At 35.9% G+C, this 27,600-nt stretch overlaps 1 protein-coding gene and 1 long non-coding RNA gene across 12 annotated transcripts in view; one reads left to right on the forward strand and one right to left on the reverse strand.

The window, feature by feature from the left end:
- Positions 1-27,600, reverse strand: part of PCLO (piccolo presynaptic cytomatrix protein) — a 339,234-nt gene that overhangs the window by 180,645 nt on the left and 130,989 nt on the right. For all 10 annotated transcript variants that reach the window (XM_027639939.1, XM_027639938.1, XM_027639929.1 and 7 more), the window contains exons 4-5: positions 10,995-12,215; positions 327-5,391 (exon numbers count right to left, since the gene is read on the reverse strand). In XM_027639939.1, coding sequence (XP_027495740.1) covers positions 327-5,391; positions 10,995-12,215 — 6,286 coding nt within the window. The remainder of the gene's footprint in view (positions 1-326; positions 5,392-10,994; positions 12,216-27,600) is intronic.
- On the forward strand, positions 1,317-22,848 carry LOC113945588. Of its 2 annotated transcripts, XR_003527130.1 has the most exons (5): positions 1,317-1,427; positions 12,358-12,483; positions 17,291-17,376; positions 20,404-20,445; positions 22,653-22,848. It is a non-coding gene; the product is annotated as an uncharacterized LOC113945588 (long non-coding RNA). The 2 variants fall into 2 exon arrangements; XR_003527131.1 differs by lacking the exon at positions 17,291-17,376.

Raw genomic sequence — 27,600 nt, forward strand, 5'->3', positions numbered from 1 at the left:
GCTTTGCGGATTCTGAAAGTCATTCCATCTTGATGAAATAAATGGGAAGGGGAAACTGCATGCAAATCTTCAGGTTAATGATCTACTTTAGATGTGAAGGAAACAGCATTTCTCAACATGCAGGTACATGCAGGCACCTCTGTGCAAACACATATGTAAAATGAAGAAATGAAAAACACGTGTAATCCAGCATAATTTGTCACACTGTCCAAAAGAAAACAAAACAACAGAAGGAGGGGAAAAACAATAAAAAAATTATCCTGAAATGAGGTGAGGAACATCAAAATTATATTTCAAAGAAAGATCTGCTGCTGTGTCATACTGACCTGTAGTTACTCTTCCAGAAGTAAGATCTACTGCTGTATCAGTTGCCCCAACTCGATAATCAAAGCTATTCTTGCTTTTATATGCAAACAGTCCAGCTTCTGATAAATTTGTGTCAGACATAGATGGTTTCATACCTCCCATTCCTCGGTAGCCATATGACCCTGAACGATCATACTGATAATGGTCATCTCTGTAGCCAAAGCGATCTTCAGGAAGTGTAGTAGGTGGCTGCTGTGCTGCACAGCTCCTAAATGGTAATTTATAAACCATATCACAGCAGACAGCTCTTCTCCCTGCAGTCAGATCTACAGGCTTTTCATCATCTTCTATTACTGTTGTTATGATACCTGAAGTAGTGTCATCCATTGTTACTACTGTTCTGTGGGATTTTGTAGTGCTAAGGTCAACTGCTCCACTGTCTGCTGGCTCCTGAGAAGTGGAGAGATCAGTCCAACCATTTGTAACGCCAACAGGTGGTACAGTAACAGGTTTTGTAGTAGCCCACGTCATTGCCTGTGTTGAAGTACCTAGGGATAAATTTATTGGCACTTCATCTCTACCTGCAGAGAAAACCTGGCTGCTTGTTACTCTGCATGGAGGCTCAAAATGTTTTGATGTTGTCAGCTGGAGTGGTATTGTCATTGCATGTCCCAGATCCACAAGGCTGTCTGTACTGGTGGTGTAGCTCACAGTGGCAGTGCAGGTCACTACTGTTACTGTCCCAGTGACTACAGACAGGGAAGGATCAGCAACACACGCAGTGCTTAGGTTTACTATGGATGGCTGGACAGTACTTACTGGGCGCCCACCTGTGTCACTCACTGGCATTTGCCTTCTCACGTCCATGGAAACAGCAGACAGATCCATACAGCTGTCTCTCATTTCAACGTCCATCTTAGTTAAAGTGCGAAGATCTATGACATCACCCAAAGGATGGAATCTTCCGTTCTCTCTATATCTGGGTTGATCTACTATATGTAGTGGCTCTGGAGGTATAGTAATAGCAACACTACCAAAACCATAACCAGGCACTGGACCCTTAACCACAGACACTGTGGTCTTGGTTACCTCTGTGGTTACTACTTCTGGTTTTGAACTAGGTATTTTTTCAAAAGCCGATTGTGTTGTCACAGGAATAGCTTGCAAAGCACCTGAAATATACATACTCTGACCTACAGTACTTTGAATTTCCATAGTTTTCATGGGTGAAGTAAAAACTGGTTGCATAGGCTGGGGAATCTGTTCTTTAGGAGGTGCTTCTAAAGGCCAGCTGGTAACAGCCTGACTAGTTATAGCTTCTGTGGGAGTTCCAGGCTCTGATGGTAATGTGATGACAACATATGTTTCCTGTGAGGGTTTTGCCAACCTTGGTGAAGATTTGTTAGAGTGTGGAGACAAAGGGGAAGTGGGTGATGGTATTTTGTACTCAGCTGTGGAGACCAAATTCAGAGTCATACTTGAAGTCAATGACAAACTTACTGGTTTGGGCTGTGTTTCTGCTGGCTTATGAACAGCTATCGGGAGTGGAGGTACTGCTGGTTTAGGAGCAATTGGAGGTTTAGTTACTTCAGTGGGCCTGTGACTGAAAACAAGTCCTGCTGGGATGGAAGATGGTTTAGGTGGTACAGGAGGTGGTGTTGGAGTGTATGTTTTTGTGATAGGTACCACATGATTCTTTAATACAGCTGTGGACTCTAGTGCTGGAACAGTTGTGACTGAAGGGACCACTGTGGGAACTGTTGGTGCCATAGTCTTAATCTGTGACTTCTTTTTGGGATAAATGGCTGGCTTGGGTAAAATAGGTGGAGGTGGTAATGGTGGTGGAGGTGGTGGTGGTGGTGGAGGAGGAGGAGGTGGGGGTGGAGAAGGTTGTGCAGGAGAATCCAAAGAAGAGCTTCTAAAAAGAGAGAATACTTTGGCTGAAACAGCAGGAGCTGAGGAAGGCACAGAGACCATGCTGGTCTTACTTACAACACTGGGAGTGGGTACAGAAGATGTTTCTGATGCAGGCTCTGTAATTGGTAATGATGCTATACATATAGGTGGTTGCTCAGATGTAACACTAGTCAAATCAATCCTTGCTATATCAACACCTAATTCTTTGTGTGGCTCTTCATGATGAATTTTGACACTGCCAGCCTCTATTGTACTTTTCATTTTTCTAGCTGCTTCCTTCTCTGCTTTGGAGGTATCAAAGGAAACAGTATCAGCCACATATTCCTTGGGTTTTGTAACTGTAGTTGTCACTACTGAAGGTGTAGTTTCAGGCAAACAAACTGCAGCTTGATCCACACTCTCCTTATCTGATGCTATGGAAGGCTTTTTAGTGGCTCCATCAATAGATTCATAAGGCATGCTCACTTCAGAGTACTCTTTTGCAGATGTTAGGGGAACCTGGGTTATTGTACTGATACCTTCAGCATCTGCTGGTTTACTTACAGCATCTGCTGTACCTATAAAACCTGTGGTTGCACTATCTATAGGTGATGAACTATCTGTGGTACAAACCGAAGATGTAGATGATGTTAAGGAAGCTGTATCAGAAGGTAAAACTGATGCAGCAACTTCAGATGTCTCAGAATATGTCAATATTGATGTTTCATGAGAAATTATTTCTTGGATTTCTCTGGCATAATCTGTTAAGTATTCATCTTCAATTTCCTCTGCTGTAAAATGCTGTGTTATTTTAACATCTGGAATAGAAAGTGTTGTGCTACTGACAGGTGATATATCTGAGATTGCTGAAGTAGTGCTTGATGTTAAAGATGTACTATCCACTATCTCTCCAACACCAGATACCTTTGTATCAGATGTGGGAATGAAATCTGAAGTTGGTTGTGTTGGACTGGAGCCAGGGGTTAGCTGCATTTTCTGTCTTTTCATAAGCTCTTCATAAGCAGCTTCTGCATCTAACAAGTGCTTTTCCTCGGCGGTAGAAGTTACTGTGCTGTCTAATACAACTATTTCATGACTTTCTGGAATAATGTAAGAACTAGAAACAATATCTTCTTGAGGCACAATAGTATGTAAAGTCTCAACATTATAGTAGTCTTTCTCTAGATCAGTAACTTTCTGTGGTTCATCATAGACCTGTTCTGAAGCTCTTGGTTTTTTCTCTTTTCCTCTCTGTTGCATATATTCACTGCTCTCATCTTGTCTGATGACAAGATTAGTATCAATACTTCCATTGTAAGTATCCTCTACTAAAGATTCATAAATATAATCCTCTATAAGCATTCCACCATATAAAGATTCTTTTTCAAATATTTCATCTTTTTCATTTGCAATTTGAAATGATTTGGACTTATGCATCATCTCCTCATATACCTCTTCAGCACTTTTCAATGTCTTTTGACCACCTTCTTCTTTTGGGAGTCCAACTGGTTGTTCATCTGTTGGTGAGTATAGAGAGACAGCAGTAGGCAATTTGTAAACTTTTTGTACTTCTATTATTTTTTCTGGGCTGATTTCAAATCCTTCAGGATCTGACTCAATACTGGGTGAATATTCAGAACAGGAAGATCTGTGCAGCTCTTCCATTTCTGCTGCCTGGCGTAATTCTTCTGTTGGAGATGCATCTTCAATGGGAGAAAGATTACTTGGTGGAGTCTTTGGACGTTCCCTTCTTCTCTGGGCTCTTAGTTCATCCTTGTCCTTTTTAGATTTTTTGCTAGAACTTTTTCTTTGCTGCTGTTCTAATTCACGCTGTTTCTCTTGTTCCTTTAAAAGTTCTTCCTCTTCCCGTAGTTCTTCTTCTTCTGAAGAGTCTTCAATAGTTGGAAGAAGAGGACCATGTGTTCGATGTCTGGCTTTGCGCTGTTGTTTGCTCTCACCTCCCAGTTTTTTGTGACTAGGACTGCTGTCACTATCTTCATCAAGTGATGACACTGAAGTAGGAGATGTACCTGGTGTGAAACTAGAAGCATGTAAACTAGAAGATCCTTCTCCTCTAGATCTATCTTCTGGTGAATCTGTAAGACTCTCCATCTCTAGCTCAGGTTCTTCATCAAAATATAAAATACTTTTCTGTTGTTCAGTTACTTCAGAATATTTGTTTGCTACTGTACTATTTAATTCTATTGTTTTGAAACGTCGAAGGCCTCCTCCTCCAGTTATTGCAAGTTCTTCACTGTCTTGACTTTTACTTTCCCTGTATTTTGGCTCTGGGCTTTCATCAAAAGTCTCATCATCGTCATCGTGCCACGAATGTCTTCTTCCTGCATCCTCATCATAGCCTGCACTACTTTTCCGTGCCATTCTTCTATGTTTCCCAGCTGTTCCTTTGGCTTTGCTTTTCACTTCTTCTTTCTTTTGGCTTTCAGTTGCACTGATCTCTTTGAGTTGATTTCTAATGAACTCATCATCTTCAGAACCTGAAGCGTCTTCATCAGCACTCATCTCCATAATCTGTTTTCTAATGAAGTCTTCCTCATCACCTGATCCCTGGCTGTCATCTCGTTTGTACTCATCACTGCTTGAAGAACCAACACTAGTTCTTCTTTTTCTTCTTGGGACAGGTGAGTTTTCACTCTCACTGCTGTCTTCCACTGAATCATAGCGTTGTCTTCTTGCTGATACGTCGTCTCCTTCATGTGCTTCCTTGTAGTCTGCCTGGGAGGAAGCACTTCCTTTGCCCTCTTCTACGATGGTTCCTTCACCTTCTTTAATAGCTTCTAAGTCTTCCTCCTCTGAACTGTAAGATTCTGGAGTGACTGGCAAAGGCTTTGCTTTATGTTGATCTGTTGTCTGTTCACCATATGTCTCAGAAAGATCTTTGCTTTTTGCAGATTTTTCATCAGAAAGAGTACTTGCCTGAGCTTCCAAAATTGACAGTACAGTACTTTCTAGTTTAGCTAGATCTGAGGGGCTTGGTGGACTTTCTTGCGAAATAGTGTCTTTTTTATTAGTTTCTCTGAGTAAATCCTTTTCATCAGTGGGGATAAGACTTGGAATTTCACCAAGTGAACTTGATATCCCATCAGAAGAATACCCGGTGTCACTCAGACCTTGTGGACTTTTCTGTTGCTGAGAGCTTGATGTGTCTGATTTTTCATCCTCCTTTTCCTAAAAAAATAAATACATACGCGTATGTATATACTTATATATAAATTCTTAATGTCTCCTGGCAATTAAACATATGTGATTCTTTTTCCTAAAGGCTGAGTTAATGTCTCAGTTGAAGACTGAACACTAATTTCATTATTCAAAGCTATTAAAATAATACAGAAAGTTCCTCAAATTTGTATTTTTTCATTGAATCTAACTAAGCTTTACATGCCTGTCCATGCTGGTCACTGATTTTACTGTTTACGAGATGATCGTCTATTTTTCAATATAAAAAGTTACTGTATTTAATTTTTTCATAACATTTACTAGTGATAATCTGTCATTTGTTCACATATCCATGGGACAAGTTGTTCGGGGGTTAATTATATGAAGATTGTAATTACTATGCTTCAAAGCTGTCTACATGGTTCTAGATACAAAGCAATATGGCTTGACAAATGTCCACAGAATTTCTGGTCTCTGCTCCTTTTTTTGCCCATTTAGTCTTTTATGATTGTAGCAATACATCAGTCTTCTCATATTTTGGACCCTTTTTGGACCCAAAACTCAATTTTGTTTATTGAAGTATTACACATTGTAACATGCAACAGAATACATAGAGTATTGAAGCATGATTTAACACAATTTGGAATGTCCCCACAGATATATATAATTGGGTACTGTACAAATATTTTCTGAGTACCTCATAAAAAAGAAGTTTCTCAGTAAGTTGTAGAGGTAAGCTGTTAGTAGGGAAGTATAATTGCAGGGAAGAAAGCAGGAGGGTCAGCTATTGGTCAAAGGAGGCAAACAAGGCAGGCACACCTAACTGAGCATCGGAACCGATGTTTTCTTTCCCATCACTAATTAAACACCCTTATTCATCCTCGCTTCCAGATCCTTCTACACCATTCTGACTGACAAGCACTTCTATCTCCTTTAAATAACAATACCAAAAATATCCTACAGCAAGTGTTTCTGCACCAATTTCCCTCCTGCTTCTCTCAGCAGTGAAATGCTCTTAGTGAAGGTACCTCATCATTCAGTTAAAAAAACAGCTCACTCTCCAAAATACAGATCATCCTAGCTGCCCTCTTAGCTGACAATATTATGAATGCCCCCATCTCCACTACCTATTTGAGAACAGGCATGCCACTTCTTTTTCTTTTAATAATATGATGTAATTTTTATATCAGTTATGGCTCTCAATAATACAAGTAGGTAGTATTTATTAGCTGTGTTAATCTGACTCAATGATTTCTGAAGTACAGCAAACTATTTATTTAAAGTTTTAATTTATCAGCTTCCTTGGCAATACTCTTAATTGAAAAATAATTTAAAAATAATACTGTGGAATAAATAAATAAGAAATTATAATGAATGTTAGTTATAATTTAAAGTTACATTTACACTCATGTTAAGTTGCTATCAATTACAACTATTTCCAAATGTTTACTCACTCTAAAATTACATTTACTGACAAAATATTAAATATTTGTTATTGTCAATTATTTTATTTTTAAAAACCAGTCAGGTTTTTACACTATTTCATTTACATTTAAGGTACCTGTTCTTGCTTTTAGACATAACCCTAAAACACTAATATTAATATTACAGTAATATACTAGTTACTATTTTATTAAATAATCATCATTTCAAAGAAGTAATTTATTATATGCTTTGCAAAATCAGATATTACAATGAATATAAACTACATCTGTTCTTCCCATCATTGTACCCAATACTGTAAACCCAGTTATCTGATGTCATAGCAAAATCTATTGTAATTAAAAATCCACTGCGAAAACAAATATTTCTAAGGGCTTCCTGAATGATAAGGCTGTGATTAATACATAAATTTGTAGAACCCATAGTACTCAAAACAACTTTGGGAATCATCATCATTTGAACACTTTAGTGCTCACTATTCTGAAAAATGAATATGCTCCAGCCCTTAAGGACAGGACTATGTATAGTCTTTACAAAAAGCCAGTAATCAAGCATAGTAAAAATTCAGGGTTTGTATGTTATATTTACATTTTTGTTACCTTTATTAAAGAAGAAAGTGTTTAAGGGGAATTTACTGGACTGTGTTTAAAAAATACATCATTAAATATATCATTAAAACCAAGGAATTTTTTACCTCTATAAATATCACTGAAATTTCACTTATGACACTTGATTGCTATTTTTTCTTTTATGACCCATAAGTTAATACTTATAAAGACATAACCAACAAAACATACTGTGATCAATTTAGATGAGCTACTGAAAAACACAAACATTGTTCAAGCCCAGAAGCTCTCCTAGGAGTTGATGGACAGAATGCATCCATCTAGTGAAAGTGAGCCTCTCAGGTCTTGGTTCTCCACAGGGAGATGAAATGATACGGTCCCTGGTAAAGCACAGACAGAAGGTGTCAACTAAACAGTTGAGGACAGAAAAAGGTAGATAACAACTGGTCAAGGAACAACTTCAGAGGAGATGGTAATGAATATTGGTGTTGCCCACCTTAGTGTTGAACCTCAGTGTATGGCATAACATGACTGCTATGAGAAACAGGAAACTGAGTGTGGGAAAGTCTGCAATTTGTACAGTAAGAAGGAGAAAAAGATCTACAATAAGGACAGACTTCTTTTATCACTAGAAATAAATGTGATGAGAAAAATCCAACTTTCTTTTTAAGGCTACCAAAATACAAATATATTTTCTATAATTTTTGTATAGATCATTGCTTGTCCTATGAAATGTCATGCAAAAATTATCCTGCACATCATGTTTCAAGATCAATATGCATGTAACTTCCAATAAATAATATTTGGTTTTTGGTTTTTTTTTCTCTATTTCTTGTAGTCTGAGAACTAGGATATTGCCACTAGCTACATCTATGCTTAAATGACTGGTAATTTACTTTCTACAGGGTTAGCCATCACATACACAAAGGTAGCATAATTGTTAAACTTGTAAACATACCATAAGTACAAGATTTTTAGATGAAAAGCAAAATATTGCAGAAATAATATTGCTAAGGATCGTATATATATATGCCACTATTCTTGAGAATGAAAAATACATTCTAATCAATAAGAAAAAAAATCCACTTTTTTCGTGTAAAGTAGGAAGTAGTTTGATACATGTTGAATTACTGGGCTTTTCTGAGTATTTGAATGGCATTTACTCTCAAAGTTTGCCTAGTGTGAGTTTTTAATACTGAACAAATTTAGCTCTAATACAGACACCGATGGGAGGATCTTCTTAAGACATGAGGAAGAAGAAGACTTATAAAACCTGCAGCCTGGATAGGACTTTAATTACAGCAAAGGCAACCTCTCTAACTAATGACAAAAATGATCTAATGTCAAAGGTATTTGTGCTGTTCTAGTGGCTTTTCTACAGTGTCAGTGTCAATACACTTCACTTTTGCTTTAGAAATATTATTTAACATTACTCTTTACTTTTACTAGTATTTGAAAATATAAAACTTAGTGCTTAACATGTTCAAAAAACATCTAGGTGTAGCACTTAGGAACATGGTTTAGTAGTGAAGGTTGGGCTTCATGATCTTTGAGGTCTTTCAACCTTTATAATTCTATAAAAAAATCATTGGTTATCAAATCAAATCAAAACTTTATTAAAATAAAACTATGACTAAAAGAAAAAAATATTTTTTAAAAAGTATTTATAGTTTGCATAATTATATTCTGTTGCAGAAAACAGAAATATTATTTTGCAAAGGAACTCATGATTTTTAAAAGGTCATTCTGTTTATATAAGAAATAAAGATATATACATTATCAAAAAAAAGTTTCAGAAAGAGGAAGAAAAAGACTTTGGTTGACTAGACTATTTAATCTGGATTTCAATTTTATATTTTCAAAATGAAAAATTTTATTTGTATCCAGAAAACTGCTTATAGACAAGCTTTTTCCTCCTTTTTCTATCTCTCTGGGCTGTGTTTTGTCACTAATATCATGTGTCAGAGTAATGACCCCTGTTAACAATATATTAATATTTACCCAGTTACTGAACCGAAGCACATGATCATTCCTCAGTAAACATAAGAAGGTAGTAATAAGGTGACATATATAATTCAGCTGATCTGTTGTAAATATGTCCAATTGACACCATGGTAATGTGCTCATGTAGATCTGCTGAACTACTTCTGTGTTAATTTGTGAGTTCCGAGATGGCTGTTTGATAGTGACAAACAACATGTGAAAAACCTATAAGATTTCCAGGTATCCTTGTTCGAACAGCTAACTGCTACTGAACATCTCAATATTACAAGATGATTTCTCAGGACAAGTACCTGCAAATCGTGAGCAGTCAGTTTAGTCTTTAAAAAAAATTTTGAAGAAATTACATTTTAAAAAAATTGAAATTACATTATTGAAAAAAATGGTTTGAAGAGAAATAATGGATCCATAATTCCTTCAATCACACTTAAAGATTCAAATATTTTAAAATGTTTCAATATTAAAGTCACTTTTTTTTTTTTTTCAGAGGATGTCAGATCTCTAAATACAAGTGATATCTGTGATTGTCCCAGTTCCTGAAGGGAGCCTACAAAAACAACAAAGTGAGAATATTTACAAGAACTTGTAAGGACAGGATAAGGGGAAATGGCTTCAATCTGAAGGAGAGTATATTTAGATTAGATATTAAGAAGAAATTTTTTATTGTGAGGATGGTGAATCACTGGTACAGGTTTCCCAGAGGTGTTATGAATGCCCCATCCCTGGAAGGGTTTAAGGCCAGGTTGGATGGGGCTCTGAGCAACCTGGTCTAGTGGAAGGTTTCCCTGTCCATGGCAGGGGGGGTTGGAATGAGATGATATTTAAGGTCCCTTCCATCCCAAACTATTCTATGACTCTATGATTTTCCAAGAACCATTCTATTGATTGTTCTAAATCAGAACTTCAGTATCTTCATGCCTTTAGGGACTTGTTGGGGCATGTCATAAATGAGTGTTTAAGGTCACTTAAAAAACCACCACAGGGTGTTGCTGCCTTTTTCGTTTTTTTCATTTTTAGTGAAAAATTAGGATAATAATGTCTTGGTTACCATCAGAAAAAAAATAAAACAAAACAAAATAAATTAAAAAACCCCTACCTTTTTGACTGGGTTTATTTGAACATATAATTCTGACAAAGGTTAAACACTTTCCTAAATCTAATCCTATTTTCATAACATGCTATTTTCATAATATAATCTCCTAATTCATAACACAGCCCCTAATTTGTGGTGCTGATATAAAAACCCTTTAACAACTTTAACAACAAATTTCAACAGCTGATCCTCAAAGTCTGGAGAGTTTAAAAATCAAGACAAATAAATCCAAAATATTGGAAAAATTATTAAATAGAAGCTTTGCCTTAGTTTCAAATGCTTAACTGCCGGAGACTGAAAATCAGGAAAGAAGTATTGAAAGGTGCATGTAGAGCATAGTACTCACTGGTTAAACTTTCACTGCAGGTGAATCATTGATTTTATCATTTAGAATCATCTTGTACAGAGAATAACAGTAAAGAGCAGGAAGACATACAGGAGAGGTTCTGTCAGGATCAGACTCTAAATTGTAGCAAGGGAGAAAGGGAGGTGGGAGGGAGAAAGCCACTTACTGTTTTTTCTCGTGCTGCTTCCACGTGGTCGGTTCCTGGCAAAGGTGTTGTTTGAACAGGAATTTCTTCTTCCTGAGCCTTTTCAGTTTTCAAAACCGTCTGTGAAATCCCAGTTGTCAAATCCTCTTTCTTAAAATCCTCTTGCTCCTTAGCTTGCAGTCCCTTATAAGGTGCTTCAACTTCTTTCTGTTCAGCAACATGGTCTTTAATCTCAGCTCTAATTTGTTCTTTTTTGTCCTCTGGATGTGGTGTGCTCGTTTCTGGGAGCACAGTTTTTTTATCTTCTTCCAACGTGCTTAGCGATTTCTTTTGGTCTGAACTTACTGTTACAGGAATTTTATCTGTTGAAGGTGTCTTTGACAGTTTCTCTTGCTGAATTTTTGTTTCTTCTTTTTGATCTTCCTCTTGGATTTTCTCCACTGATGAAGTTTTCCTAATTTTCTCACGTTGAAGTTTTGGATCTTCTTTCTGAATCCTATGTTGGATTTTATCAACTGAAACTGCCTTTGGCATTTTGATTTCCTGAAGTTGTGCATCTTCCTTCTGAGCTGCAGGTTGGATTTTGTCAGCTGACAGTGCCTTTGCCATTTTCATCTGTTGGAGTTTTGGGTCTTCTTTCTGAATTCCCTGTAAAATTTTGTCAGCGGAGGGTACTTTCGCCAATTTTGCCTCTTGAAGTTTTATGTCTTCCTTCTGAACTCCATGCAAAATTTTATCAGCTGAGGATGTTTTTGCCAGTTTTGCTTCTTGAAGCTTTTCATCCTCCTTCTGAACTTCATGCAAAACTTTATCATATGAGGCTGTCTTTGTCAGCTTTGTTTGCTGAATCCTTGGGTCTTCCTTCTGAGAAACACGCTGGATTTTATCAGCTGAGGGTGTCTTGACAAGTTTTCCCTGCTTAAGTTTTGCATCTTCCTTTTGAATCCCTTGTTGAATTTTATCAGCTGACAATGTTTTTTCCAGCCTCCCCTGTTGAAGTTTTGGAGCTTCCTTCTGAACGCCTGGTTCTTCTTTCGGCTTCGTTGCTGCTGGAGTAGGCGGTGTGGAAGTCTTCTGAGGAGAATGTGAGACAGCAGGCATAGGCTGTTTTGGAGGAGTAGCAGGTGGTTTGGATACTGGTTGTGAAGGGCCTGTTTTTGGAAGTGGCACCTTGCCCATATCTCCAAGTTGTCCTGACATTGCCCTTTGGGTCTGGCAGTTTAAGCACAGCCATTCCTGTACCTGTGATAGAACAAAATTACGAAGTTACTTATTTCAAAAAGTAACAATTAAATCATACAGTGTTTTCAACTGATATGGTTGAATTCTTTTAATTTGAATGCTATGCATGCTGAGAAGTTTTCTTTCTTTTCTACTCTTGCAGGAAGATCCATAACACCTTTCTAACAGAAATGGAGCATGTCAGGTTCCAGACAGCCAAGCTGAACAAGTATAAAAAGACACTGTAAAAACTAACAGCAGTGACATTTTTCCAAAGAAATGATGCCCTGTATGTACAAAGTTTACTTATATATTTCTAACATTTATTGTTTTCTAAAGCCTCTATAATCCCTCAGTAGGTTCGTCTGAATTTGCAAATGTGAGTAAAAGTGGACCAACTGGGACTCATGGCTCTTTGTGTTTCTCTTCAGAAATCACCTTCCCCTCTTGACTTTGTGTATAGATATCAGTGCAGCGTATAAATGTAGTATGGCTGTAACTCAAAAGGAAGATCACCTGTCTGCTCACTATACTGCTAAATCCCTGTTGCACACTGGCTCCTTTTACTCTTCTTCCCAGAAAATCAGAAAAAGGGCAAATGCTTCTATCTGTGCAAAAGATCTTGTTGCCAGTTGCCTAGTTACTACATGACAGCAGTAATCAGACTGTTTCCAGTGGGATTTTGTGTTTAGTTCCTTTAAAATAGCAAAAGAAAACTTTAAACATAGAAAGGCACTGAAAGGAAAGGGAAAAAAAAAAACAAAACAGGCCAGACTCTTGTGAATACTAGAATAGATAATGAAGGTCTACTTCAGTAGTGTAAAATGAGCTTCACTCTTGGATAAGAGGTGTGTGCTGAACATTAAAGTTTAGATTAAAAAATAGCTGATTAAGCAAATAAGTGAAATACAAATGCAAAGAATCACAGATGAAGTGATAAAAAATTAAGTAAGAAAAGATCATAAGGGCTAATTTTATTGAAATGCAAGTAAGGAGAGGCTATTTAATGTATAAAATTATTTGTTTCAGGCACAAGAAATGCACAAGAATGCATGTGTTATAATTCAGGTCATCTAACAATTGCCTTGTATATTTATTATTCTATTTTTATAGAAAAGACCAAATTAATGAGTCCTAGAAATTGACACAAAAAAGATTTATTAATAGTATCTGGAATTATTTTCCCAATAAATGCAGTTTATTGGCTGAATCAGCTGTCTCTCCTGACAGTTACTATACCTTTTGTAACATTAAACTGAATGTGGCTCTGTGTCAGACTATTAAATATAATTTAGGTTTAATTTTTCTGTTGAAAAAAGCATTAAAACATAATCCTCGAGGAAAGATTATCCTTTTCCATAGGACTTAAAGTGTTCCAACTACACCTTGTTTGTCTGGGAAGCACTAATTAAGAAATAAAAATAAAACTAACTTTTTTTTTTTAATGAATGTCCAAAATATAACTTAGTTGTCTTGCAAATATTTCTGTTAGATGGGTTTATCTGAAATTCTTATTATAGTTTTCTCCCTTTTCCCAGAAAACAATATTGGAAGCCATAAGTATGTTGTGTACCGTCTTTCATAACCTTAAAATAGAAGCAATACTCAAGGAAACAAATTTGCCCACAGAGAATCATGATATTATTATTAGGAGTCTGCAATTGACTAAATATACTAGATAACATTTAGCATAAATAGACTACAGGAAAAAGATGTAATTTCATAACAACTTTGATTCTTTTCTCATAAAGTTTGTGAAGACCAATACACAATGTTGACTAGATAATTATCATTGATTTTTTTTTTTTTTTAGTTTATTGGGGGACCTGAAAGCTTTTAAACCTATTAAAAGGGGGCAGATTTTGGCTTTTCCATTCAGCCTGAAAAAATCCTCATTTCACAACATAAGCAGAAATAATGCCATTTTTATTTGTGCTAGGATAGCCTCTGTCAGCACAGGGCATGGGAATAAGACAGTACTTATACGCACTAAGCTTCTCAGAATCTACCCTTAAACATCTTTAATTACATAAAAACATAATGAAGTGATTCTTCTGCCATGAAATAATCCATGGTTCAAAAGATCACTGTTATATAGATATTCTTAAAGAACATGATACTTCATAATTTAAATGAACGTGTTCTTTTCACAGTGTCATTTGTTTGACCTATTTTATTTTTATTTCCATGCAATATATCCATACCCAGTTTGTAGAGGCTTTATGTTTGTTTCTTTTCTATCTACATTTGGTTCTACATCTACATTTGGCTTTTCTCCTAGCTGTACTTGTTATGGAGATCCCATTTAGTACCTCTCAACTGCAGCCCACTCACTGTTAATACACTTGCTCCCTCTCAGATTCATCAAGTCACTTCCCTTTCCCTCATTTAAATCCTTCCCAGACTCAGTTCTCTGAACTTTGTATAGTAACTTTAGCAATTTTAATAAGAGTATTAAGTGTTTTAAAACCATAACAGTTACCCAGTTACTGTTTCCTTTGCTCACTGTCCCTATTCAGTGTCTATTTCCTGGAGTAAATTTCTTCACCTCAAGGACTATGCTTTGTACTGAGCACATGGTACAACAAGTCTCTTAAAAATGAAAATAATGACAATTAGCATGAGGAAAAAAAGTGTGATGGCTTCTCTGCCATACCGATGAAAATGATGGTAGTGAAACAACCTGGAATTGTCAGACATCCAGTGATTTAATGAACCTTGCCATGGTTCTCTTGAACTTTTACTATATCTCCATATATTTATCAATTTATTTTTCAGTGTTGCTACAAAGGCAAGGCAAATAGCTATGTGTTTCAAATTCTAATCTAAGCTTTTTATAATCATGTGGATATTTGATCACAAAAGAGTCTACAAAAATCTTCTTATAGCACCAGCCCTCTAGCTCCTGATTCTCTGTCAGAATGGTTCTCTGTAAAATCAAATTTTGCACCATTAAGTCACATGCCTCAGTTGTAGACTTGTCTTTTCCTCAGTTAACCTCATGCCCTGAATGCAAGCTTTTTCCTAAGGCAATCTCTTCAGTTAGCCTGTCAACCCAAATTTATTAGGACTTGGGAAATGGGCATCATCTTCTTTCAGCAGTCTTCACCAGATAAATCTTCTTAGTTCTTTACAGAATTCTTCACATGCTTTGGTTCCTGAATTGGCAGTAGACACTATGATTGTCACTATAAGTGATACTACTGCTTCAATACTCTGAACCCATGGCTCTCTCTCTATGTTTTCAGCAAGCCCTACAACCTCATATTGCTGGACAAAGTAGCTGTGTCACAATGTTCTCCTCACTCAGTTTCCTAATAAACGAATGCCATCATGAAAAGGGCAGACATCTAACATTCATTGTGCATGACTATTTTTCAGTCATCATGCAAGAGCTCTGGCATTTCACTTTCTTTGCTTTTTTATTTAAATACCACAATGTTAGATAATTTTAAGTTGAAAGTAATAGGACAACTATTCCAGTTCCCTGTCAGTCAAGGATTTTGTGTTGCAGTATGTTGATAAACTTCTTTGGCACTCTTGGGAAATGCTATGTGGTAAATTAAGAGCTTTTCTCTAACTAAAAGTAACTCAAACTACTTCATATATTTGTGAAGGTGAAAACAAATGCTTCTTCCATTAAACATGTTTAAGTTACATCAGAAGGCAAATGTTTTAATTTCATTTAGATACCAACCAACCTCTTCCTTTGTCATTGCTGGATTATATATTTTTCCCTTCCTAATTCTTCCTCCATCCTGCTCTCAATAAAACAAAATTGTGAAACCAACGCAGAAAAAAAACCCCACTAATAAATAGATCTCTGAAAAATTAATATCTTTTTGATTTCACTGTAATAATAATCACATTGCAAATCAGAATCTTTATAAGAAAGTATGTGCTAATTATAAAAAAACCTGAATATATTTATGAAAAGAAAAGTACATTTTTGTCTCCCTAACTACCTCATAAACAAAATGGGAGAGAAGCAGTGCATTAAAATATTTTTCTTGTTACTTACATTTGCAATCTTGTTTTTTACTAGGTATAGATTTGAGCATGTTTTTAGAAAACAAATAAACAAACAAACAGCCCCCCACACACCTTTAAAAGTGAGATATCTCTGGTGTTCTAAGGTTCTAAGACAGTTTAACCTTAAATATTTATTTTTATTTGGTTTGGGTTTTGTTTTTACTGTCACAAGCTTGTACAGCATATTTCTGAGATCCAACATGACTAATCCCCTTAACAAAATAATAGAAAAACAGAGCTGACAATTAAAAAGATATCCACAATGCAGTTAGGATTGCTTCAGACTTAAATATATGATATACACACTGTGTGGTTTAATCTCAAATTTTTATAATAGTGAGATTGAACACAAGCAAACATCAACAGGAAATGAGCACACGGAATAGAAATCATCATACTGGATGTGGAAATGCATGATTATAGTCTGACAGTATTCATTAAAGTGTATCAGCATAAGAAAGCCAAATCAAGCAGTTATGAGATATACATAGTCCACAAAAAGTGAGCAATCCACATCTTACCCACATCTAAGTCATCCACTTGATTTAATAACTAGAAGAAGTGTTCCCAGTAACTACAGCTCTGCTAGTCCAATTCACATGTTTATAAAGTTTTAGAAAATATTTTGCAAGAAAGTTTAACTGATCCTTGAAGTTAAGAAAGAGGCCCAATACTAAAAGGCAACGTGAGTTTACGGGAGGAAGACTGTATCACATAAACACTGCATTTTTTTTCTTGGATAACATTATTTATTCTACAGGTAAAAATAAAATTATTACACATTGAGCATACCTGGATTCCAGCACAATAACTGAACTACAACTGTAAAATTATTAATCAAATTAGCAGAGATGAGTCAAGAAAGTGACAGCTAGAGAAAACACATCTCCTACGGAGGGAAATTACCCTACATCCTGCTTAAATTCCAATTACTTTTCTTATGTTTTAGTTACTTTAAAGTGGATATGTTTTCAGGCTTCGGAAGATTTTTTTTTCACATCCTCTTGCCCTGGAGAGATGTATTGTAGCATAAGACCAGAGTCAGTCATGCTTTCTCTTGTCAGGTCCCCATCCTGCTTGTTACAGAAAGGAGAGAAGGAACTCTTGAAATGCCCAGCCCAGAGGTTCAGATGTCTGATGCAAGGCCTAGGTTGGTGCAGCACAGCTGACAGTCCTCAACTCAGTTTTATTGAGAAAAAGGTTGTTAAGATATGATATGGTGTTTTAGAGAAAGCCAGGTGATGTGAGAAAATTTAACTAACAAACAAAAAAAAGTAAAACCACAGAGTGTCACAGGGAAAAGAATTCAAGAAGAAATATACTGACAAGAAGAGGTACAAAGTCAAAAGAAAAATACAGAGAAGAGTATGGTAGCAATGCAGCAACAGCGAATGTTGGCTGGTACGTTCCATGCTGGCCTGAGCATTTCTTTGTGATGTTTGAACAACAAATTGCAATCCCACACATTCTGAGTACTCAGATCTCCTGCCTTTAGCAGAAATATTGAAATTGTAGATCTGCATATGAAAAAGTTACCACCACTGCCACATAGATTAAGGAACAGAGCATGACCACCAAATCGGACAGTAGATCTGGCAGAAGAAAAAAAATATAAAAATAAAATACAGAAATCCCACATTTTCTCTATCCAAACAATGCTAAGCAGGACATAACTGACTAAAAGCAGCCAGTTTGGCAGAGACAGGAGCCACAGTGGAGCCTCTGTAGTATCCAGAATTAGAAAAAACACAGAAAGGTTTTCATAGATACAGTGTCCGAGGAGGTCACAGGCACTTTTCCAGGTTTATTCTCCTGAATTTACGCATAAATTTTGTCTGAAAGGTCGGTTAGGAACTTAAACTTATTTTCAGATTTCACTTCAAGTGGTGAATAATATGCAAACAAATGCTTAGTCAGATGGCTGCTTTTTGAGAAAAGGTTAGAAAAATGTAGCTAATTTAACCTACGGAAATGAATCCCACAAATATGACTTATACAGGAGGAAAGGCATAATGGTTGCAAATCAAATGGAGATAAATTGTCCATGGATAAATTTAGCCTTGAAATTAGAAGACCTTCCTTGCCATTAGTGATTTGTAGTTTGGAGTATGATACAATGGGAGTGTGGTTCGGAGAAACACATTTGATTCCAATATATGATGTGATTGCCAACAAAGTCACTCAATGATTCATGAAATCCTACCAGTATTATAAACTACACTTCTATAATAGTACTCATGAGCAGAATGCATTATACTATTAGCATTAAATAGATTCACAGAATTTAGTTGACTTTAAACATCAAGTTATCTTTCAGCCACGAAGGAGAGATTGTAGAAATCTTCAAAAACTGGTTCAGGTGAGTTTAAAGCATCAACTTATAACAAACAACAGTAAAAAATTCCTGCAGAATAAAGATGTTTGTCAACAGAAGGAGGAAGGGATTACCTTTTTAGCTTAAGAATGCCCTTTTTGTTCAGTAAAGTTGCAGCGATGAGATTATCTGACCAATGCAAAAAAAATTACCATCTTTTACCTTTTCTCACATAAAGATTTTCAGTATGTGATTGAGGAAGACCAAATTATCTCAGCATTTCATTGTCACTAATTGATAAGTTTACTTTTAAGCCATCATAACTATGAAATATGTTATTTTCAACTACCTCTTTTTCTTACACACCGACTGATAAAGGAAGAGAGTTGTAAATACTGCAGCAGACTACCAAAAAAACACAGAGGAATTGGTGTTTCACCCATGTGTCAGGAATTATCTGCTCCTTAATTTTAATAGCGTTGGGACTGCTGAATATTCCACTCGATTATGAACAGATGAAATACAGAATATGACAGCACAAAGATGACCTACTTCAAATGATGACAATTCTTAAATGTGTATGCCCTTATCTTACTTCAAGATACATCTCAACACCTTCAGAAAAAGCTCAAATTTTGTGTATTTTCAGCAACTGCTCTATTTGGAAATTTTTATTTTAGCAATTAAATTTAATAGATAATGGGATTTTCATGCATATAGTGTCTGTGAATACTTTAATTTCCTTTAGTTATTTTGTTGAAGGCCCTTAGAGGCTTAGAATCATGTTGTCAATGCCCAAAAATGTATCACTAGTGTATATATACATCCTCACAAATGCAAAAGAAGCAAAACTGTTGAAAGATAACTGCTTTTTTATTGAGGAAGGGGAACATCACTCTGTTTTTACTCTTCATCTAACTGCACTATAATATGTTTGTTGCTTTTTTTCATGCATAATTATAACAAGTCCTCCTTTGTACTGGTAGGTTTAGCTGTAGGGGTGCTGTTGCCCAAAAGAAAGGAATAAGCCTTCCTCATTCTTACACAGAGAAATTCCTGTCAAGCATTTCACTACCTCTGGTGACCACTTCTTCTGTTACCATGGCAAAACCAACACCACTGAAGGGAAAAACAACAAAGTGAATATAGGCTAACCTTTTGTTTCTTAAACCTTTAAGATATTTTTGAATATTGGCTTGTACAAGAAAATATGCATGAAAATCAGCTTTCTGTCCTTACACATCAATGACAATACAATTTTCATACTAAGCAGTATTCTAATATACAAAGTCCATCTCAGCATGGTTTCAATATTATTTTGGTATCTCATTTCACTCAGAAAAGGTCATTGAGGATTGAGAATTTACTTGAAGGATAAGAAGATATTATTTACATTATAAACATATTTCAGTGTATATCTGACAATCAGAGTCATATGACAATTGCTACAATGACATTCTCTTTCCCAGGTTCTTTTAAGGAGATTCCCAATTAGATGATTAAACCAATTTCACCTTGCTTTCATACAGGACAAATGACCATGCTGTTGTGCATGAATTAACAACAGTATATGACCTCTATTTTCATTATTCTTAACTTGCTTTGATAGTACTGTAGTTCTTCCATTTAGATCATATAGACCATATAAATCCAAGGTTGTGTTACAGTCTGAAGACATAATTTTGTAGTAAACATTCACTTTTATTAAATGGCAATTTACAAACTAGTTCAGTCTGAGCTTTAAAAATATTAGGCTACTGTAATCCTTCTTGGCTATATGTAGATGTTTAGTAGCCTCAGTATGCTCCTTTGTATCCTTTATTACAGCAATCTCAAAGAATAACTGTTTCCTTTGCCTTCTAGCAGCTGAATCATTATTCTCCACACAACTGGTCAGCAGAATACGTGAGTATTCCCATCCCATCATTGTTATTATTTGTTCTGAACTGACAAAATGTCTAGTGTCATGGATGGTACTAAAACAACAAACAATACCATCCCCTGAAGAGTTTGTGGTCTATTCATTTCTGTATTCAATGCTGACTTTTCACAAACAGTCAAAAAAAAATAGGTTTTGTTCAAAAACTAGGGCTTAACTATGGAACTAGATTCTGTAGTAAAAAGAAGATCCACTTTTTTTATCACATCTCACAATATATATTTGATTATAAACTACAAATACAACCTTTTTATCTGAACCTTAATGGATCATATTTATAAACAGCTTTTTTTTTTTTTTATTTTGGTCACTCCCAATAGAAATACAGAGACAACTGATATATATCATTGCTCTGAAAAGTAATTTTGCATTTTGTTTGCTCTTGCAAATCAGATAATCCTAAAACTAATGTGTAGTTCAAATATGCTTTGTAAAAACAAAATTCTGGGGTAAGACAGTTTGAAATACACCTCTCTTTTGTTCCTATTTTATCTATTAATGCATCAATAGTCCTATTGATGAAGAGGGATCCGCATGCTAATTCACATAAATGGAAGAGGTTGATCAAGACTTTAAGTGAAATACTATGGAGGAAGACTGAAATACTGAAAGAATTTTTAAAAAGTGATTTTTTTTACTCCTAGCTCCATCCATAGTCATCTAAACTAAATTTTAAATGCTTAACTGAGGAGCTAAAGTTAGGAACCTGGCTACTCAAATTCAATCCTCATGCTATGGGTTGTTATCTCCAGATATGAACACCACTGGTTGTCTGATTACTGTACCTATTGTTGATTAGGGAGTAGCCAACTGTGCTCCACAGAAACCTCACTTCAAGGATGAATTTGAGATTTGCACAGAGCCTACACTAAGTTCCAAAGATAAACCTTACTCAAAAAAACAGCCTGAAGTAAGGACCTAGATCTGTAACCTGATCATTAAATAAATGGTCTGATTTTTGAAAGCTCTAAATACTTGAAGACACTTCCACTGTCTCCCATTTTTTTCAATTTATCTCTTCTATTTGAACGTTCTCAGTCAGAAACACAGCATGCATGTCTGTTTCTTCAGACTGGTGACCTGTCACTAGTGGGGTTTCACAGGGCTCCATCTCAGGCCCTGTGCTCTTCAACATCTTCATAAATGACTTGGACACAGGACTGGGAGGGATACTAAGGAAGTTTGCAGATGACACAAAACTGGGAGGAGTTGACTTCCTCAAAGGCAGAGAGGCTCTGCAGAGAGACCTCAACAAATTAGAGGACTGGGCAATCACCAGTCGTATGAAGTTCAACAAGAGGAAGTGCTGGATCTTCCACCTGGGATGGGGCAACCCTGGATGTACAGACAGACAGGGGAACGAGATGCTGGAAGACAGTGCTGGGAAAGGGACCTGGGGGTCCTGGTTGATGGTAAGCTGAATATGAGCCAGCAGTGCCCTGGCAGCCAGGAGGGCCAACCATGTCCGGGGGGGGGGCATCAGGCAAAGCATCACCAGCCGGGTGAGGGAGGAGATTGTCCCACTCTGCTCTGCACTGGGGCAGCCTCACCTTGAGTATTGTGGTAGTTTGGGGTACCACAATGTAAGAAATATATTAAGCTATTAGAGAATGTCCAAAGAAGGGTAACGAAGATGGTGAAGGGCCTTGAGGGGAAGCAGTGTGAGGAGTGGCTGAGATCACTTGGTCTGTTCAGCCTGGAGGGATTAAGACTGAGGGGAGACCTCATTGCAGCCGACAGCTTCCTCATGAAGGGAAGAAGAGGGGCAGGCATTGATCTCTATTCTGTGGTGACCAGTGACAGGACCCGAGGGAATGACCTGAAGGAAGGTTGCATATTAGGGAAAGGTTCTTCACCCAGAGGGTGGCTGGACACTGGAACAGGCTCCTCAGGGAAGTGGTCACAGCACTAAGCCTCACAGAGCTCAAGAAGTGTTCAGATGATACTCTCAGTCACATGATGTGACTCTTGGGGAGTGCAGCCCTCCTGTGCAGGGCTAAGGCTAAGAACTGGACTTGATGATTCTTGTGGGTCCCTTTAACTTGGCATGTTCTGTGATTCTGTGCTTCTGTGATTCATCACTTATGTTTATTTTATCATTTCAGTTTATTAGCAATGATTTATGCATAATGTTTGCTTTCAGTGTCATGTGACTGATATATGAATCCTTTAGGTGCCTGAAAACGAAGAGGAAAGGGAACGAAACAAGCAGACCAAAAAATGGGAAGGAAACATGCTATTCTCAAGGAAGCGACCATAGGTCCAGCAAAAAGGGAAGAAAAGGTCCAGCATAAAGGGAAGGAAAATCCCTCACATGGTTTTGGAAAATTATATTCATTATTAGCTACATATACAGCAAGAAGTTTATATGCAACCATTTGCTGATATACTGGTAGCTGCCATGTCAGCAAAGAGATAAAAAAGTAAACAAAGGAAGTAGATATTACACCTGTGCAGAATGGCCATGACTTTGTGCCATATGGTACATGATGAGAAGCCCACAGACCCTCCAGCAACCTCTTGAGCTCTTCCCAATGGACATCTCTCCTAAATACCCTAAAGGAGGAAGTGAGAACCCTACCGACCTCCCTGCTTTAAGATCATGCCATGGGCAGCGTGGAGAGATGGTAGAGCACAGGAGCACAGAAACAGTCACACCTGTCATCTCCTGCAAAAACACTGCCTGCTTTTGCAACATATGGGTCAGAATAACACTTTATCATTAGGTGTGGCCATTTTCACTGACAAGAGCAAATTCCCAAGTTTTGAGGTAATGCAATCCGAAGTCTAGGGAAAAGCAAAGGGAGACACAAGGTGCAGGTGTGAAAGGGGAAACCCAAGTTTTTTAGTCTCTTGGTTTCATCCTCCTTTGAGATTTATCCTGATTATCTCTCAGGAAGACTGTGGTGACACATTTTAAGTAACAATAATCTTTTTTATATGTCCTACTCATTGTTTTGACCTTGCAGTTTCCTGCCTACAATTCTGCCCTTGTGAAGCCACACAATAGGAAATACTGGAAATGTTGTCTTAAAATGAATATGCCATTTAGTCAGCAAGATAATCCTGTCAAACATTGTAACTAAAAAAGGGGAGCATGCTGCGTACTTCCCTAATTTAGCAAGTATGTACAGAAAGAATTAAAAATAAAACATTTTTCTTGGAAAACTTCAGACCAATATTCATTAAAAATTCTTCTCAATATTTCATAGTGAAACATGCTTGCAATCTGTTTAAAAGTATAACATACTGTGATGCTATAGTATGACTTAAAACAGATGTTTTCTTGGTGCAGTGAAAAGCACAAATAAATCCTATATACTCCAGCAATCATGCATAATAAGCCTGAGTTTACTTTCAGGAGACATCATAAAATTATGCAAAGAAAATACCAAATAATCTAAACTCATGTAAGTCTGCCCCAAACCAGTGTACTGCTAAATCTCAATTTAAATATTAAAGATAGGAGGACAAGACAGGTTTTAACCGTTAAGGGGTAAAAAAAAAAAAAAAAAAAAACCCAAAAAAAGACCAGTGAAATGAAGGAACTTATATTTCCTGTCTCATTAGTGGTAATAAATCTTTCATAGCTACTTGGAAGTACGTAAGGGCAATGCCCCAAAATATTGAGTTGAACTATGGTAGGAGTACTCCATTTCCCAATGGACTAGCAATGCAAGTAATAGACACATGCTCTTGCCTCATGACCAGGTTTTGTAGTCAGGGTAAAACCTCAAACTATACCATCTGCAAAATGGAGTTTTTAAAAATATTAACTGTATTTTATGATAAAATATTTGTTTCTTCAAGGCAGAATAAATTTTAATTAAAAATCCATAATTATTTCTAAATAAAAATACCAAACATTTCCAATCTCCTGGAATTCTGTATTAATTACTTAATCTTTTTTTTGCTTTACTCTTGTAAAACTTAGTTTTTCACATGTCTCAAAACACAGATAGAACTACTTTAGTGATTATAAAGTGGGGAAAAAAATCTACACAGATAGCAAAAAATGAAGTGCCTGCAAAAGCAGTTCCCTGTAGTCCTTAGTTGCCCTTTCACTACCTTTTGCTGTCTTCAGAAGGAAAAAGAATCCTCTTGAAGCAACTACATTAGCTCAACTTTAATACTAATTACACAATTACTTATATAGATGATTCAGAATTTTCTCTTGATGAGAGACAGGGGATCCCTCACACGTCTTCAAACAATTGAAGTAAGATATTAAATTTTGCATGACAAGGGCAAATCCATAATCTTACACACAGAAATGAATGATACACAGACAGACGTTCACACACATACACATACATGTAGCTCACTGTAGGAAGCCAAATAAACTCACTCAATATATTAATAGATACTTATGGTCAGAAGGGGCCATTATTCTCAAAAGATTGGATCCTTTAATGCAAGAATCCATTTAGTTTCACCAAGAGTTTTCTATTCTCAACCTTTCAGCATTTCTTAGAAAGAAATGCAAATTTATGGGGAAGGATTTCTCTGTCTTCAAAGTTCCAATAATTACTCCCTCTGTAGAAATTTTTTTACATGTTGACTCTTAGATGGCAAAAAAATACCAAAAAAATTAGTGAAAATATGAATTTTAATTATATTTGTCTTTCTAAAGGATCATAATAAAACTTTAAAGAAGTAATGCAAGACCAAAATTCATGTGATACAAGCTCAGCACTTTCCTACACCATGTAGCTGAACTGTAAATGGATATTATATTCACAGACCCTTTTCGCAACAAATATTGCAGTCACTTTGAAATTAAAATAGCTTCTGTTTTAAACTACACAAAACTCTACAATGGTAATGCTAAAAATATAATAAATATGGCTCTACTTACTTTGAAATCACACATTTTCTATTTCCATTCATTGTGTTGTTATTATTATTATTAATATTATTGTTATGCATTATGTATTTACACTTAATAGTTTTGTACCTCAAGTCAGGTTTGACAAACCTTATTCCTGTGGTTGACATCACATTTGTGTCATTCTTACAATGTCAGCAGAAACTGCACAGAAGGTTATCTTTCATCTTGAAAGCATGGTCTGTCTTCAACCACGTTTTCAAATGGTATTTGATTCTAAAATGTCCTTAGCAAACTTTTAGAAAAATTGCAAAATGCAGAAAAGTTTTAGAAACATTTTAAAATACTTCTAATATAAAATGTTACTGGGTTCTAAGGTTAGCTGCTTTTTCTTCTCCATTGATAAGAACCCATCTGTCCTTTCAGAAGTAAATAGTTCTCTTACTTTAGTTCTACATCCAAACTATTAACATCTGTCACAAGAAAACAACCAAAATTTTAATTCTCCAAACCTTAGACTGAATTCCATCTTTTTATCCCCTATTAAAAATCTCAAAGTGGCATAAAACCCCCCAAACCTTGCAAATAAGAGCAACATTCATTTGAAGTTTTATGTTGTCAAATGTGTTGCTTTTATTCAGAATAGACTGATCTTATTTTCTCATTAAAAGTCAATTTTCAAGTCTTAATTAATCTTGAAGCACTTGCTCAACCCTTGAAACACTTTTCTAAAGAACCTGTTTGCATCATAGATAACACAATATGATGTAATCATCCAGGAAGAGTGATACTAAAGTCAGCTTCTAATTAATTTAATTGTAGGTTCTCCATTAAGTCAAGAACAAACATCTGGACATAAAAATGACAAAGAAGTCAATAGCTCTCAGTGGTTTGATGAAAAGTCAAAATCATGCTTTTTTTTTTCTGGAAAAGGCTTGTTAATGAAAAAAATGTGTTCATCTTGGTTCTGTAGAGTATAACAGCCCAAACTTGTCCAATGGAATTCCGGTTGTTAAAGTAAACTGAGAGTCTTACCCTGATAGCACCTCCATTGTTCTATGCAAAAATACTGAGAAAAATGATACATCTATTTTTATTGTTGGTTTTTTTTTTTCTTCAGAGACAGACAGAGTTTTCTTTGCTATTTATAACCTCTCCACTCTCCCCAGGATATTCCTACAATGAATAGTCTGAAAGCAATGAAATAACTACATTGTACCACAAAAAACTCTCCTGTGGAATGGACTTTGCGATGATCTCTAAATCTTCTGATTTTTTAAAGATTATCACAATTTCCAGAAAAAAAAACAAACATACAACCTAACAGCCTTTTGGTAAAAAACATTCAAAATAATTGTTTAGCTCTTGCCTTTGTGGCACCTGAACAACTCAGTTAGTTTACTCTTACCTTAATTCATCATTTATAAAACCAGTATATAATTTTTAAATGTTTGGTCTATTGGTTTGTTTTTTCTTCTAAAGAGAAGAAAATTCTATTCCATCTTTGGAATAGAAACTTATAGTTTTATGTAACTACATAGTTTACATTAGGAATTCTCATTTATATTCTAACTTTTTTCTTCAATCATGTATAGCGTGTAAGCCAATTTGACAAAAAAATTAAAAAACCTATCCTTTGGTAAAATAGGTATCTGCCTGAATAAAAAAAAAATTAATTATACTATAATTTGGTAGAAATTTTAAATAACCACAGACAGCAAGAGCCTTTGTTACCATCTGTTATAGAGAGTTGCAGACATAAATGCATGAAGAGTGTATTACAGAGATCATAACTCCAGATGTATGGCACAGAGAATTCACATTGCATCCTAAAACACAACAGAAATTATCATATCTGTATTATAGTCCATGTAATCAATTCCCAAACCTTTGACACTAGAATAATATGCAGTGTGCTAGTAAAATGAGCCATTTATGGAGCTCTCTTCAGAAAACATCTCTAAGCAATGAAGTGGAAAGTTCACATCTGTCTTCAAGGGCAGAACTGGAAGCAGTTTCCAGTGTGCAGAAGTGAATTTTTTTGTACATCAAACCAGCTAAAATTATGTCCTCCAATCATCTGAATTTAATATAAATCCAGTCCTTCGGAAACAACCTTTTTTATTTAAAGATGGTACTTGGATACAACCATTCTAATTATTCTGCAAAAACGACTAAGCAGACTTTTTTTTAAAAAAAACCTCGAATTTTTACTGCTGCATTTTCAGTTATTTTGTAGTATAAATTTAGTGTCATGTAAGCCACCTAAAAAAAAAAAATCCACCTGAAAAGT

Source organism: Corapipo altera, unplaced genomic scaffold (assembly GCF_003945725.1).
Source record: "Corapipo altera isolate COAL_440 unplaced genomic scaffold, ASM394572v1 1b, whole genome shotgun sequence".
NCBI lineage: Eukaryota > Metazoa > Chordata > Aves > Passeriformes > Pipridae > Corapipo > Corapipo altera.